This window comes from Oncorhynchus mykiss, chromosome 13, assembly GCF_057628025.1.
Source record: "Oncorhynchus mykiss isolate SJ-2025 chromosome 13, ASM5762802v1, whole genome shotgun sequence".
In the NCBI taxonomy this organism is placed as follows: domain Eukaryota; kingdom Metazoa; phylum Chordata; class Actinopteri; order Salmoniformes; family Salmonidae; genus Oncorhynchus; species Oncorhynchus mykiss.
This window is the reverse complement of record NC_143034.1, coordinates 6,500,001-6,515,000: the sequence shown is the minus strand read 5'-3', so window position 1 is coordinate 6,515,000 and position 15,000 is coordinate 6,500,001. Positions and strand designations below refer to the sequence as shown.

Genomic DNA, 15,000 nt, shown 5'->3' with positions numbered 1-15,000 from the left:
TGGAAACCCAAATTGGTCTACACGGACAAGTTCTGGCCTGGTTTAGATCTTACCTGTCGGAAAGATATCAGTTTGTCTCTGTGGATGGTTTGTCCTCTGACAAATAAACTGTAATATTTCGGTGTTCCTCAAGGTTCCGTTTTAGGACCACTATTGTTTTCACCATATATTTTACCTCTTGGGGATGTCATTCGAAAACATAATGTTAACTTTCACTGCAATGTGGACGACACAGAGCTGTACATTTCGATGAAACATGGTGAAGCCCCAAAATTGCCCTCGCTGGAAGCCTGTGTTTCAGACATAAGGATGGTAGCAAATGTTCTACTTATAAACCCGGACAAAACAGAGATACTCGTTCTAGGACCCAATAAACAAAGAGATCTTCAGTTGGATCTGACAATTAATCTTGATGGTTGTACAGTCATCTGAAATACAACTGTGAAGGACCTCGGCGTTACTCTGGACCCTGATCTCTCTTTTGACGAACATATCAAGACCATTTCAAGGACAGCTTTTTTTCCATCTACGTAACATTGCAAAAATCAGAAACTTTTTGCTTTTGTTAGGTTAGACTACTGCAATGCTCTACTTTCCGGCTACCCGGATAAAGCACTAAATAAACTTCAGTTAGTGCTAAACACGGCTGCTAGAATCTTGACTAGAGCCCAAAAATGTGATCATATTACTCCAGTGCTAGCCTCTCTACACTGGCTTCCTGTTATGGCTTCAGCTGATTTCAAGGAAGTGGTGGATGGCGGCCAATTTTCTACTTTTAAACTCAGACAAAACAGAGATGTTTTTAGGTCCCAAGAAACAAAAAGATCTTCTGTTGAATCTGACAATTAGTCTCAAATAAAACTGTGAAGGCCTCGGCGTTACTCTGGACCCTGATCTCTCTTTTTACGAACATATCAAGACTGTTTCAAGGACAGCTTTTTTCCATCTACGTAACATTGCAAAAATCAGAAACTTTCTGTCTAAAAATGGTGCAGAAAAATTAATCCATGCTTTTGTCACTTCTAGGTTAGACTACTGCAATGCTCTACTTTCCGGCTACCCGGATGAAGCACTAAATAAACTTCAGTTAGTGCTAAACACGGCTGCTAGAATCTTGACTAGAACCAAAAAATGTATCATATTACTCCAGTGCTAGCCTCTCTACACTGGCTTCCTGTTAAAGCAAGGGCTGATTTCAAGGTTTTACTGCTAACCTACAAAGCATGACATGGACTTGCTCCTATCCATCTTTCCGATTTGGTCATTCACTCACTGCTAGCGTAACGTTCCTGGTCGGTAGCTAGCTAGCACTCACTCTCTGCTAGCGTAACGTTCTGGTCGGTAGCTAGCTAGCACTCACTCACTGCTAGCGTAATGTTCCGGTCGGTAACTAGCTAGCACTCACTCTCTGCTAGCTTAATGTTCCGGTCGGTAACTAGCCAGCACTCACTCACTGCTAGCGTAATGTTCCGGTCGGTAGCTAGCTAGCACTCACTCTCTGCTAGCGTAACGTTCCGGTCGGTAGCTAGCTAGCACTCACTCTCTGCTAGCGTAATGTTCCGGTCGGTAGCTAGCTAGCACTCACTCTCTGCTAGCACCGTCATGAAAAGGGCATGAGCGAAGCCCTAGAATTTGACATAGTGAGAATGCTGTGGAACAGACAATTTTGAAAAGTCCTACTTCTCTTAAATGTAGTTTGGTATTTCATGAAAATTGCGTTTGAAAACGTTTTTTTTGTTACTTTGGGGTAACCTAGGTAACCACAGGTTGTTTTCCCCACAGGCAGGCATTCTATCCAATACTGACTGGGACTATATATGCTATATCTCAATCAATAAAAAAATACAAAATATTCTGGTGCTCCTAAACTTAATGTTGTGCACATACATTTTTTAAAGTTAGGAGCACCAGTGCCAGTTAGGAGCACCAGTGCCAGTTAGGAGCACCAGCTCCAATTAGGAGCACCAGTGCCAGTTAGGAGCACCAGTGCCAGTTAGGAGCACCAGTGCTAGTTAGGAGCACCAGTGCTAATTAGGAGCACCAGTGCTAGTTAGGAGCACTAATGCTAGTTAGGAGCACCAGTGCTAATTAGGAGCACCAGCTCCAGTTAGGAGCACCAGTGCCAGTTAGGAGCACCAGTGCCAGTTAGGAGCACCAGCTCCAGTTAGGAGCACCAGTGCCAGTTAGGAGCACCAGTGCCAGTTAGGAGCACCAGTGCTAATTAGGAGCACCAGTGCTAATTAGGAGCACCAGTGCCAATTTTTTGTATTTATTTATTTCACCTTTATTTAACCAGGTAGGCAAGTTGAGAACAAGTTCTCATTTACAATTGCGACCTGGCCAAGATAAAGCAAAGCAGTTCGACACATACAACGACACAGAGTTACACATGGAGTAAAACAAACATACAGTCAATAATACAGTATAAACACGTCTATATACGATGTGAGCAAATGAGGTGAGATAAGGGAGGTAAAGGCAAAAAAGGCCATTGTGGCAAAGTAAATACAATATAGCAAGTAAAACACTGGAATGGTAGATTTGCAATGGGAGAATGTGCAAAGTAGAAATTAAAATAATGGGGTGCAAAGGAGCAAAATAAATAAATAAATTAAATACAGTAGGGAAAGAGGTAGTTGTTTGGGCTAAATTATAGGTGGGCTATGTACAGGTGCAGTAATCTGTGAGCTACTCTGACAGTTGGTGCTTAAAGCTAGTGATGGAGATAAGTGTTTCCAGTTTCAGAGATTTTTGTAGTTCGTTCCAGTCATTGGCAGCAGAGAACTGGAAGGAGAGGCGGCCAAAGAAATAATTGGTTTTGGGGGTGACTAGAGAGATATACCTGCTGGAGCGTGTGCTACAGGTGGGAGATGCAATGGTGACCAGCGAGCTGAGATAAGGGGGGACTTTACCTAGCAGGGTCTTGTAGATGACATGGAGCCAGTGGGTTTGGCGACGAGTATGAAGCGAGGGCCAGCCAACGAGAGCGTACAGGTCGCAATGGTGGGTAGTATATGGGGCTTTGGTGACAAAACGGATTGCACTGTGATAGACTGCATCCAATTTGTTGAGTAGGGTATTGGAGGCTATTTTGTAAATGACATCGCCAAAGTCGAGGATTGGTAGGATGGTCAGTTTTACAAGGGTGTGTTTGGCAGCATGAGTGAAGGATGCTTTGTTGCGAAATAGGAAGCCAATTCTAGATTTAACTTTGGATTGGAGATGTTTGATATGGGTCTGGAAGGAGAGTTTACAATCTAACCAGACACCTAAGTATTTGTAGTTGTCCACGTATTCTAAGTCAGAGCCGTCCAGAGTAGTAATGTTGGACAGACGGGTAGGTACAGGTAGCGATCGGTTGAAGAGCATGCATTTAGTTTTACTTGTATTTAAGAGCAATTGGAGGCCACGGAAGGAGAGTTGTATGGCATTGAAGCTTGCCTGGAGGGTTGTCAACACAGTGTCCAAAGAAGGGCCAGAAGTATACAGAATGGTGTCGTCTGCGTAAAGGTGGATCAGAGACTCACCAGCAGCAAGAGCGACCTCATTGATGTATACAGAGAAGAGAGTTGGTCCAAGAATTGAACCCTGTGGCACCCCCATAGAGACTGCCAGAGGTCCGGACAGCAGACCCTCCGATTTGACACACTGAACTCTATCAGAGAAGTAGTTGGTGAACCAGGCGAGGCAATCATTTGAGAAACCAAGGCTGTCGAGTCTGCCGATGAGGATGTGGTGATTGACAGAGTCGAAAGCCTTGGCCAGATCAATGAATACGGCTGCACAGTAATGTTTCTTATCGATGGCGGTTAAGATATCATTTAGGACCTTGAGCGTGGCTGAGGTGCACCCATGAACAGCTCTGAAACCAGATTACATAGCAGAGAAGGTATGGTGAGATTCGAAATGGTCGGTAATCTGTTTGTTGACTTGGCTTTCGAAGACCTTAGAAAGGCATGGTAGGATAGATATAGGTCTGTAGCAGTTTGGGTCAAGAGTGTCACCCCCTTTGAAGAGGGGGATGACCGCAGCTGCTTTCCAATCTTTGGGAATCTCAGACGACACGAAAGAGAGGTTGAACAGGCTAGTAATAGGGGTGAGAACAATTTCGGCAGATAATTTTAGAAAGAAAGGGTCCAGATTGTCTAGCCCGGCTGATTTGTAGGGGTCCAGATTTTGCAGCTCATTCAGAACATCAGCTGAGCAGATTTGGGAGATGGAGAAATGGGGAAGGCTTGGGCGAGTTGTTGTGGGGGGTGCAGTGCTGTTGACTGGGGTAGGAGTAGCCAGGTGGAAAGCATGGCCAGCCGTAGAAAAATGCTTATTGAAATTCTCAATTATGGTGGATTTATCAGTGGTGACAGTGTTTCCTATCTTCAGTGCAGTGGGCAGCTGGGAGGAGGTGTTCTTATTCTCCATGGACTTTACAGTGTCCCAGAACTTTTTTGAGTTAGTGTTGCAGGAAGCAAATTTCTGCTTGAAAAAGCTAGCCTTGGCTTTTCTAACTGCCTGTGTATAATGGTTTCTAGCTTCCCTGAACAGCTGCATATCACAGGGGCTGTTCGATGCTAATGCAGAACGCCATAGGATGTTTTTGTGTTGGTTAAGGGCAGTCAGGTCTGGGGAGAACCAAGGGCTATATCTGTTCCTGGTTCTAAATTTTTTGAATGGGGCATGTTTATTTAAGATGGTTAGGAAGGCATTTAAAAAAAATATCCAGGCATCCTCTACTGACGGGATGAGATCAATATCCTTCCAGGATACCCCGGCCAGGTCGATTAGAAAGGCCTGCTCGCTGAAGTGTTTCAGGGAGCGTTTTACAGTGATGAGTGGAGGTCGTTTGACCGCTGACCCATTACGGATGCAGGCAATGAGGCAGTGATCGCTGAGATCTTGGTTGAAAACAGCAGAGGTGTATTTAGAGGGCAAGTTGGTTAGGATGATATCTATGAGGGTGCCCGTGTTTAAGGCTTTGGGGAGGTACCTGGTAGGTTCATTGATAATTTGTGTGAGGTTGAGGGCATTAAGTTTAGATTGTAGGATGGCTGGGGTGTTAAGCATGTTCCAGTTTAGGTCGCCTAGCAGCACGAGCTCTGAAGATAGATGGGGGGCAATCAGTTCACATATGGTGTCCAGAGCACAGCTGGGGGCAGAGGGTGGTCTATAGCAGGCGGCAACGGTGAGAGACTTGTTTTTAGAGAGGTGGATTTTTAAAAGTAGAAGTTCAAATTGTTTGGGTACAGACCTGGATAGTAGGACAGAACTCTGCAGGCTATCTTTGCAGTAGATTGCAACACCGCCCCCTTTGGCAGTTCTATCTTGTCTGAAAATGTTGTAGTTTGGAATTAAAATGTCTGAATTTTTGGTGGTCTTCCTAAGCCAGGATTCAGACACAGCTAGAACATCCGGGTTGGCAGAGTGTGCTAAAGCAGTGAATAAAACAAACTTAGGGAGGAGGCTTCTGATGTTAACATGCATGAAACCAAGGCTTTTACAGTTACAGAAGTCGTCAAAAGAGAGCGCCTGGGGAATAGGAGTGGAGCTAGGCACTGCAGGGCCTGGATTCACCTCTACATCGCCAGAGGAACAGAGTAGGAGTAGAATAAGGGTGCGGCTAAAAGCAATAAGAATTGGTCGTTTAGAACGTCTGGAACAGAGAGTAAAAGGAGGTTTCTGGGGGCGATAAAATAGCATCAAGGTATAATGTCCAGACAAAGGTAAGGTAGGATGTGAATACAGTGGAGGTAAACCTAGGTATTGAGTGATGAAGAGAGAGATATTGTCTCTAGAAACATCATTGAAACCAGGAGATGCCATTGCATGTGTGGGTGGTGGAACTAATAGGTTGGATAAGGTATAATGAGCAGGACTATAGGCTCTACAGTGAAATAAGCCAATAAACACTAACCAGAACAGCAATGGACAAGGCATATTGACATTAAGGAGAGGCATGCTTAGTCGAGTGATCAAAAGGGTCCAGTGAGTGGAGAGGTTGGTTGGGGGTCACGGCGATTTAGACAGCTAAATCGGTAGCAAACTAGCATAGGAGCAAGCTAGCATAGGATGGAGGTCTGTTATTAGCCAACTCTTGCGTTCCGTCAGTAGATTAGTGGGTTTCCGTGTGGTAGAGGGGATTAATCCAAATCACACAACAACAACAAAAATAAAAACAATAGATATACTTATAGAGGCCCAAGAAGAAAAATAAATAAATAAAAATAAAATAAAAATTGTCCGATTGTCTATTCAGATAGCAGCCGATAAGATAGCCAACGGCTAGCAGGCCGCAGATAGGCGCCCAGGCAACGTCGCGCCGGAGGAGCCAGCCGGACAACTCCCTCGGGTAGACAACGTCGGCAGTCCAACTGTGAAGGCCCGGTGGGGCTCCGCGTAGGCAGCAAAACGGGTCCGGATAGGTGACTGCAGCCCAGGAGCGATTGATGGAACTCTTCAGCTGGCTAGCTCCGGAACAATTGATGTTAGCTCCGGAATCGACGAAAGCCGATAGTCACACGGATAGCAGCTAGCTAGCTGTGAGATCCAGGTATGGATGTCCAGAGCCAGCGGCCGAAATCCAGGGACATGGAGAGAAAAATTGGTCCGGTATGTTCCGTTCCGAGCCGCGCTGCGCTGCACCGCGCCGTACAAAACTGGCGATAGATTCTCGAGCCAAAGGACAGCCGATGACCACAAACCGTGGTTAGCTGAGTACTAACGATTAGCCAGTAAAGAAGCTAACTTCTGGACCAGCTTCTGGCTGGCTCCCGGCTAGCTTCTGGCTAATTTCTGGCTAGCCTCTCGGAGGATTACAGATCTGAGGTAAATAATACTTTTTTATATAAATATAAATTGGTGAAGCGGATTGCAGGAGAGTGTTCTGAAGATGAGTTTTTGGAAAATTAAAAATGTATGTGAAAAAAAAAGAGTTGTAAATATATATATATATGGGACACGACAAGACGAGGACAAAAATACGTCTGAACTGCTATGCCATCTTGGGACAGAAATTACTGAGGTGGTCTCTCTCAATTAGGAGCACCAGTGCCAGTTAGGAGCACCAGTGCTAATTAGGAGCACCAGCGCCAGTTAGGAGCACCAGTGACAGTTAGGAGCACCAGTGCCAGCTAGGAGCACCAGTGACAGTTAGGAGCACCAGTGCCAGTTAGGAGCACCAGTGCCAGTTAGGAGCACCAGTGACAGTTAGGAGCACCAGTGACAGTTAGGAGCACCAGTGCTACCAATAACAAAAAAAAGTTTATTTGTAGCCCTGGTTTCAGTTGTTTTGTGGTGGTCATGGTTACCTCTCTACGGTCCAGGCTGTGTAATTGTGTGGTATATCAGCAGAGTGACTGGTCCAGTCTCCGGTCGGAAGCTCTTTGGTTTGCAGGCAGTAGTACCGTAGGGGGGAGGAGCCTGTCATCCCGGCAACCCAGTGGAGGCGGAGCCTACGAGATTGGACCTCCCCCTGGGGGACGGACAACTTCCTGGGGGGGGAGGGACGCTCTGGAGGGGGGAGAGAGAGGTAGAGAGACAGAGACAGAAATAGGGAGAGAGAGAGAGACAGAGACAGAGAGAGAAATAGGGAGAGAGAGAGAGACAGAGACAGAGAGAGAAATAGGGAGAGAGAGAGACAGAGACAGAGACAGAAATAGGGAGAGAGATTTAACTGGCCATGTAAATGAAGTCTATTGAACTGAGAGACAGAGAGAGGTATTATTCAGTGATCTCCATAGTCCGTTGATCCTTCAGCTTGTGTCTAAGCCCCCAACAGAGCAGAACTCTATCAGTTCAGCTGGTAGTATCATGGAAAAACAGAGCTTTGAGTCACACCACACTATAACCAATGGTGTGTGTGTGTTTGTGTGTTACCATATCACTGTGTATCCAGCTGGCACATTTGGTTCCTTAGAAGTTGTGGGAACCCAGTCTGTGGCATTGTATGCATAGATAGATGACACAACGCCACAGATGATGTCATAGATAGAAGACACAATGCCACAGATGATGTCATAGATAAGATGACACAACTCAACGCCACAGATGATGTCATAGATAAGATGACACAACACAACGCCACAGATGATGTCATAGATAAGATGACACAACACAACGCCACAGATGATGTCATAGATAGATGACACGACACCACATGATGATGTCATAGATAGATGACACGAAATCAACGCCACAGATGTCTCAAGTTTTGAGGGAGCGTGTAACTGGCCTGCTGACTACAGGACTGTCCACCAGAGCTGTTGTCAGAGAATTTAATGTTAGTTTCTCTACCATAAGCCGCCTCCAACGTCATTTTAGAGAATTTGGCAGTACGTCCAACCGGCCTCACAACCACAGACCACGTGTATGGCGTTGTGTGGGCGAGCGGTTTTCTGATGTCAAAGTTGTGAACAGAGTGCCCCATGGTAGCAGTGTGGTTATGGTATGGGTCAGGCATAAGCTACGGACAACGAACAAAATGACATTTTATCAATTTGAATGCACAGAGATACCGTGACAAAATCCTGAGGCCCATTGTCGTGCCATTCATCCGCCCCCATCACCTCATGTTTCAGCATGATAATGCACGGCCCCATGTCAGAACGATCTGGACACAATTCCTGGAAGCTGAAAATGTCCCAGTTCTTCCACGGCCTGCAGACTCACCAGACATGTCACCCATTGAGCATGTTTGGGATGCTCTGTATCGACTTGTACCACAGTGTGTTCCAGTTCCCTCCAATTTCCAGCTACTTCTCACAGCCATTGAAGAATGGGTCATACTGTGGTCCTGGTGTTCATATTGGTCCTGGTGTTCATATTGCTCCTGGTGTTCATATTGGTCCTGGTGTTCATGTTGGTCCTGGTGTTCATATTGTGGTCCTGGTGTTCATATTGTGGTCCTGGTGTTCATATTGGTCCTGGTGTTCATATTGGTCCTGGTGTTCATTGGTGTTCATGTTGGTCCTGGTGTTCATATTGTGGTCCTGGTGTTCATATTGGTCCTGGTGTTCATATTGGTCCTGGTGTTCATATTGGTCCTGGTGTTCATATTGGTCCTGGTGTTCATTGGTGTTCATGTTGGTCCTGGTGTTCATATTGTGGTCCTGGTGTTCATATTGGTCCTGGTGTTCATATTGGTCCTGGTGTTCATATTGGTCCTGGTGTTCATATTGATCCTGGTGTTCATATTGATCCTGGTGTTCATATTGGTCCTGGTGTTCATATTGTGGTCCTGGTGTTCATATTGGTCCTGGTGTTCATATTGGTCCTGGTGTTCATATTGTGGTCCTGGTGTTCATATTGGTCCTGGTGTTCATATTGTGGTCCTGGTGTTCATATTGGTCCTGGTGTTCATATTGTGGTCCTGGTGTTCATATTGGTCCTGGTGTTCATATTGTGGTCCTGGTGTTCATATTGGTCCTGGTGTTCATATTGTGGTCCTGGTGTTCATATTGTGGTCCTGGTGTTCATATTGTGGTCCTGGTGTTCATATTGGTCCTGGTGTTCATATTGGTCCTGGTGTTCATATTGTGGTCCTGGTGTTCATATTGGTCCTGGTGTTCATATTGATCCTGGTGTTCATATTGGTCCTGGTGTTCATATTGTGGTCCTGGTGTTCATATTGATCCTGGTGTTCATATTGTGGTCCTGGTGTTCATATTGGTCCTGGTGTTCATATTGGTCCTGGTGTTCATATTGGTCCTGGTGTTCATATTGTGGTCCTGGTGTTCATATTGTGGTCCTGGTGTTCATATTGTGGTCCTGGTGTTCATATTGTGGTCCTGGTGTTCATATTGATCCTGGTGTTCATATTGGTCCTGGTGTTCATATTGGTCCTGGTGTTCATATTGTGGCCCTGGTGTTCATATTGGCCCTGGTGTTCATATTGGTCCTGGTGTTCATATTGGTCCTGGTGTTCATATTGATCCTGGTGTTCATATTGATCCTGGTGTTCATATTGATCCTGGTGTTCATATTGATCCTGGTGTTCATTAGAGACTCATGCCAAAGTGTTGTGTACACGTGTGTTATTCAATTAGGAACTGTTAAAAGGTTCACCGTGGTCCCTCAGTAAATCACGCGTCTCCGTGCCAATCCATTGGCACAGGTAAAAGTGGACACGCACACACACACACACACACACACACACACACACACACACACACACACACACACACACACACACACACACACACACACACACACGCACACACACACACAGAGAGACAGGGGGGACAGCAGTGTAATTGTTTAATTTCAGATCGTTATCGATCTGACTGGTAATAAAATCCTCATTGATTCTCTCTCAACTTCATTAATCTGTTCCCCCTCTCCCCCTCTCCTTCCCTCCCCCTCTCTCCTCCTCTCCCTCCTCTACCCCTCTCCCTCCCTCCCCTCTCTCCTCCTCTCCCCCTCTCCCCTCTCAGTTTATAATGAGTAATGTAGCTCAGTTGGTAGAACAAGGTGCTATCTCAGTTTATAATGAGTAATGTATCTCAGTTTATTATGAGTAATGTAGTAATGTAGTAATGTAGCTATCTCAGTTTATAATGAGTAATGTATCTCAGTTTATTATGAGTAATGCTTTATAATGTGAACTGTGTCTCTGTGTACTGTGTCTCTGTGTACTGTGTCTCTGTGACTTTGTGTCTCTGTGACTTTGTGTCTCTGTGTACTGTGTCTCTGTGTACTGTGTCTCTGTGTACTGTGGTGTGTGTGTCTCTGTGTCTCTGTGTACGGTGTCGCTGTTTACTGTGTCTCTGTGTACTGTGTCTCTGTGTCTCTGTGTACTGTGTCTCTGTGTACTGTGTCTCTGTGTACTGTGTCTCTGTGACTTTGTGTCTGTGTACTGTGTCTCTGTGTACTGTGGTGTGTGTGTCTCTGTGTACTGTGTCTCTGTGTACTGTGGTGTGTGTGTCTCTGTGTACTGTGTCTCTGTGTACTGTGTCTCTGTGTCTCTCTCTACTGTGTCTCTGTCTCTGTGTCTCCGTGTACTGTGTCTCTGTGTGTCTGTGTCTCTGTGTACTGTGTCTCTGTGTCTCTTTGTACTGTGTCTCTGTGTCGCTGTGTGTCTGTGTACTGTGTCTGTGTCTCTGTGTACTGTGTCTCTGTGTCTCTTTGTACTGTGTCTCTGTGTCTCTGTGTACTGTGTCTCTGTGTACTGTGTCTCTGTGTCTCTTTGTACTGTGTCTCTGTGTCTCTGTGTACTGTGTCTTTGTGTACTGTGTCTCTGTGTCTCTGTGTACTGTGTCTCTGTGTACTGTATCTCTGTGTACTGTATCTCTGTGTATTGTGTCTTTGTGTACTGTGTATTTGTGTCTCTGTGTCTTTGTGTACTGTGTCTCTGTGTACTGTGTCTCTGTATCTCTGTGTACTGTGTCTCTGTGTACTATGTCTCTGTGTACTGTGGTGTGCGTCTCTTACCTCTGCGTTCGGTGGTGATAACTACAGCTTCCTGAGCTCTGCCCCATCCCTGAGAGGTCCTAGCGGTCAACTTGAACACATAGGCCTGGTCTCCGGTCAAACTGCTGACTGTAAACTGACGCGCGGTCGACCCCACCTCCACCGTAGTGAACCGCATGGGGTCGCCGGCATCCAGACGGTACGCTATCTGATAACCTATGAGAGGGGGAAGAGGGAGGACGGCAGGGAGGAGGAGAGAGAAGTGAGGAGGAGGTAGGGAGGGGGAAGAGAGGGGGAGGAGGAGGGAGGGGGAAGAGGGAGGACGGCGGGGAGGAGGAGAGAGAAGTGAGGAGGAGGAGGGAGGGGGAAGAGGGAGGACGGCGGGGAGGAGGTGAGAGAAGTGAGGAGGAGGTAGGGAGGGGGAAGAGAGGGGGAGGAGGGAGGGGGAAGAGGGAGGACGGCGGGGAGGAGGAGAGAGAAGTGAGGAGGAGGTAGGGAGGGGGAAGAGAGGGGTGGAGGGAGGAGAGGAGAGGGAGAGGGAGAGGAGGGAGGGGGAAGATAGGGGTGGAGGGAGGAGAGGAGAGGGAGAGGAGGTGGAGGAGGGAGGGGGAAGAGAGGGGTGGAGGGAGGAGAGGAGGGGGAGGACGGCGGGGAGGAGGAGAGAGAAGTAAGGAGGAGGTAGGGAGGGGGAAGAGAGGGGGAGGAGGGAGGGGGAAGAGGGAGGACGGCGGGGAGGAGGAGAGAGAAGTGAGGAGGAGGTAGGGAGGGGGAAGAGAGGGGTGGAGGGAGGAGAGGAGAGGGAGAGGGAGAGGAGGGAGGGGGAAGATAGGGGTGGAGGGAGGAGAGGAGAGGGAGAGGGAGAGGAGGGAGGGGGAAGATAGGGGTGGAGGGAGGAGAGGAGAGGGAGAGGAGGTGGAGGAGGGAGGGGGAAGAGAGGGGTGGAGGGAGGAGAGGAGAGGGAGAGGAGGGAGGGGGAAGAGAGGGGTGTAGGGAGGAGAGGAGAGGGAGAGGAGGAGGAGGAAGAGGGAGGGGGAAGAGAGGGGTGGAGGGAGGAGAGGAGAGGGAGAGGAGGAGAAGGAGGAGGGAGGGGGAAGAGAGGGGTGGAGGGAGGAGAGGAGAGGGAGAGGAGGGAGGGGGAAGAGAGGGGTGGAGGGAGGAGAGGGAGAGGAGGAAGAGGGAGGGGGAAGAGAGGGGTGGAGGGAGGAGAGGGAGAGGAGGAGGAGGGAGGGGGAAGAGAGGGGTGGAGGGAGGAGAGGAGAGGGAGAGGAGGGAAGGGGAAGAGAGGGGTGGAGGGAGGAGAGGGAGAGGAGGAGGAGGGAGGGGGAAGAGAGGGGTGGAGGGAGGAGAGGGAGAGGAGGAGAAGGGAGGGGGAAGAGAAGGGTGGAGGGAGGAGAGGGAGAGGAGGAGGAGGGAGGGGGAAGAGAGGGGTGGAGGGAGGAGAGGGAGAGGAGGAGGAGGGAGGGGGAAGAGAGGGGTGGAGGGAGGAGAGGAGAGGGAGAGGAGCGAGGAGAGACAGAGAGTTAAAGAGACAAAGAGTTACTTTATGTAGAATCCTGGTGTTCTGGTGAGGGCGTTTGTGGGTTTTGGGGGGAGGGTGGTTGTTCTAGTGTGTGTGTGTGTGTGTGTGTGTGTGTGTGTGTGTGTGTGGCCTACTTTAGATCCTAGAGCCCAAAGGGAGATGACACACCAGGAGACAGGAAACAGGCTTTCAACAAGATCAGCACACACACACAGCACACACACACACAAACACGCACACACACAGCACACACACACACACACACACTGTTATCCTACTATATATCACACTGAGGGTGTGTATTCCTTTATATCACACTGTGGGTGTTATTCTACTTTATATCACACTGTGGGTGTTATCCTACTTTATATCACACTGTGGGTGTTTATTCCTTTATATCACACTGTGGGTGTTATCGTACTATATATCACACTGTGGGTGTTAACCTACTTTATATCACACTGTGGGTGTTATCCTACTTTATATCACACTGTGGGTGTTATCCTACTTTATATCACACTGTGGGTGTTAACCTACTTTATATCACACTGTGGGTGTTAACCTACTTTTTATCACACTGTGGGTGTTATCCTACTTTATATCACACTGTGGGTGTTATCCTACTTTATATCACACTGTGGGTGTTAACCTACTTTATATCACACTGTGGGTGTTAACCTACTTTATATCACACTGTGGGTGTTAACCTACTTTATATCACACTGTGGGTGTTATCCTACTTTATATCACACTGTGGGTGTTAACCTACTTTATATCACACTGTGGGTGTTAACCTACTTTTTATCACACTGTGGGTGTTATCCTACTTTATATCACACTGTGGGTGTTATCCTACTTTATATCACACTGTGGGTGTTAACCTACTTTATATCACACTGTGGGTGTTAACCTACTTTTTATCACACTGTGGGTGTTATCCTACTTTATATCACACTGTGGGTGTTATCCTACTTTATATCACACTGTGGGTGTTAACCTACTTTATATCACACTGTGGGTGTTAACCTACTTTATATCACACTGTGGGTGTTAACCTACTTTATATCACACTGTGGGTGTTATCCTACTTTATATCACACTGTGGGTGTTTATTCCTTTATATCACACTGTGGGTGTTATCCTACTTTATAACACCCTGTGGGTGTTATCCTACTTTATATCACACTGTGGGTGTTTATTCCTTTATATCACACTGTGGGTGTTATCCTACTTTATATCATACTGTGGGTGTTATCCTACTTTATATCACACTGTGGGTGTTTATTCCTTTATATCACACTGTGGGTGTAACCTTACTTTATATCACACTGTGGGTGTTATCCTACTTTATATCACACTGTGGGTGTTATCCTACTATATATCACACTGTGGGTGTTATGCTACTTTATATCACACTGTGGGTGTGGGTGTGTGTTATCCTACTATATATCACACTGTGGGTGTGTGTTATCCTACTACATATCACACTGTGGGTGTGGGTGTGTGTTATCCTACTATATATCACACTGTGGGTGTGTGTTATCCTACCTTAGTTAATACATACAGTGTTATCCTACCTTAGTTAATACATACAGTGTTATCCTACCTTAGTTAATACATACAGTGTTATCCTACCTTAGTTAATACATACAGTGTTATCCTACCTTAGTTAATACATACAGTGTTATCCTACCTTAGTTAATACATACAGTGTTATCCTACCTTAGTTAATACATACAGTGTTATCCTACCTTAGTTAATACATACAGTGTTATCCTACCTTAGTTAATACATACAGTGTTATCCTACCTTAGTTAATACATACAGTGTTATCCTACCTTAGTTAATACATACAGTGTTATCCTACCTTAGTTAATACATACAGTGTTATCCTACCTTAGTTAATACATACAGTGTTATCCTACCTTAGTTAATACATACAGTGTTATCCTACCTTAGTTAATACATACAGTGTTATCCTACCTTAGTTAATACATACAGTGTTATCCTACCTTAGTTAATACATACAGTGTTATCCTACCTTAGTTAATACATACAGTGTTATCCTACCTTAGTTAATA

The 15,000-nt window shown here is 46.4% G+C and overlaps 1 protein-coding gene across 1 annotated transcript in view; it reads right to left on the bottom strand.

Moving 5' to 3' along the window:
- sdk1b (sidekick cell adhesion molecule 1b) overlaps nt 1-15,000 on the bottom strand; it is a 393,224-nt gene that overhangs the window by 36,158 nt on the left and 342,066 nt on the right. Inside the window, 2 exon segments of the mRNA XM_090194773.1 lie at nt 7,302-7,503; nt 11,422-11,616. Of these exon segments, the coding sequence (XP_090050899.1) occupies nt 7,302-7,503; nt 11,422-11,616 (397 nt within the window).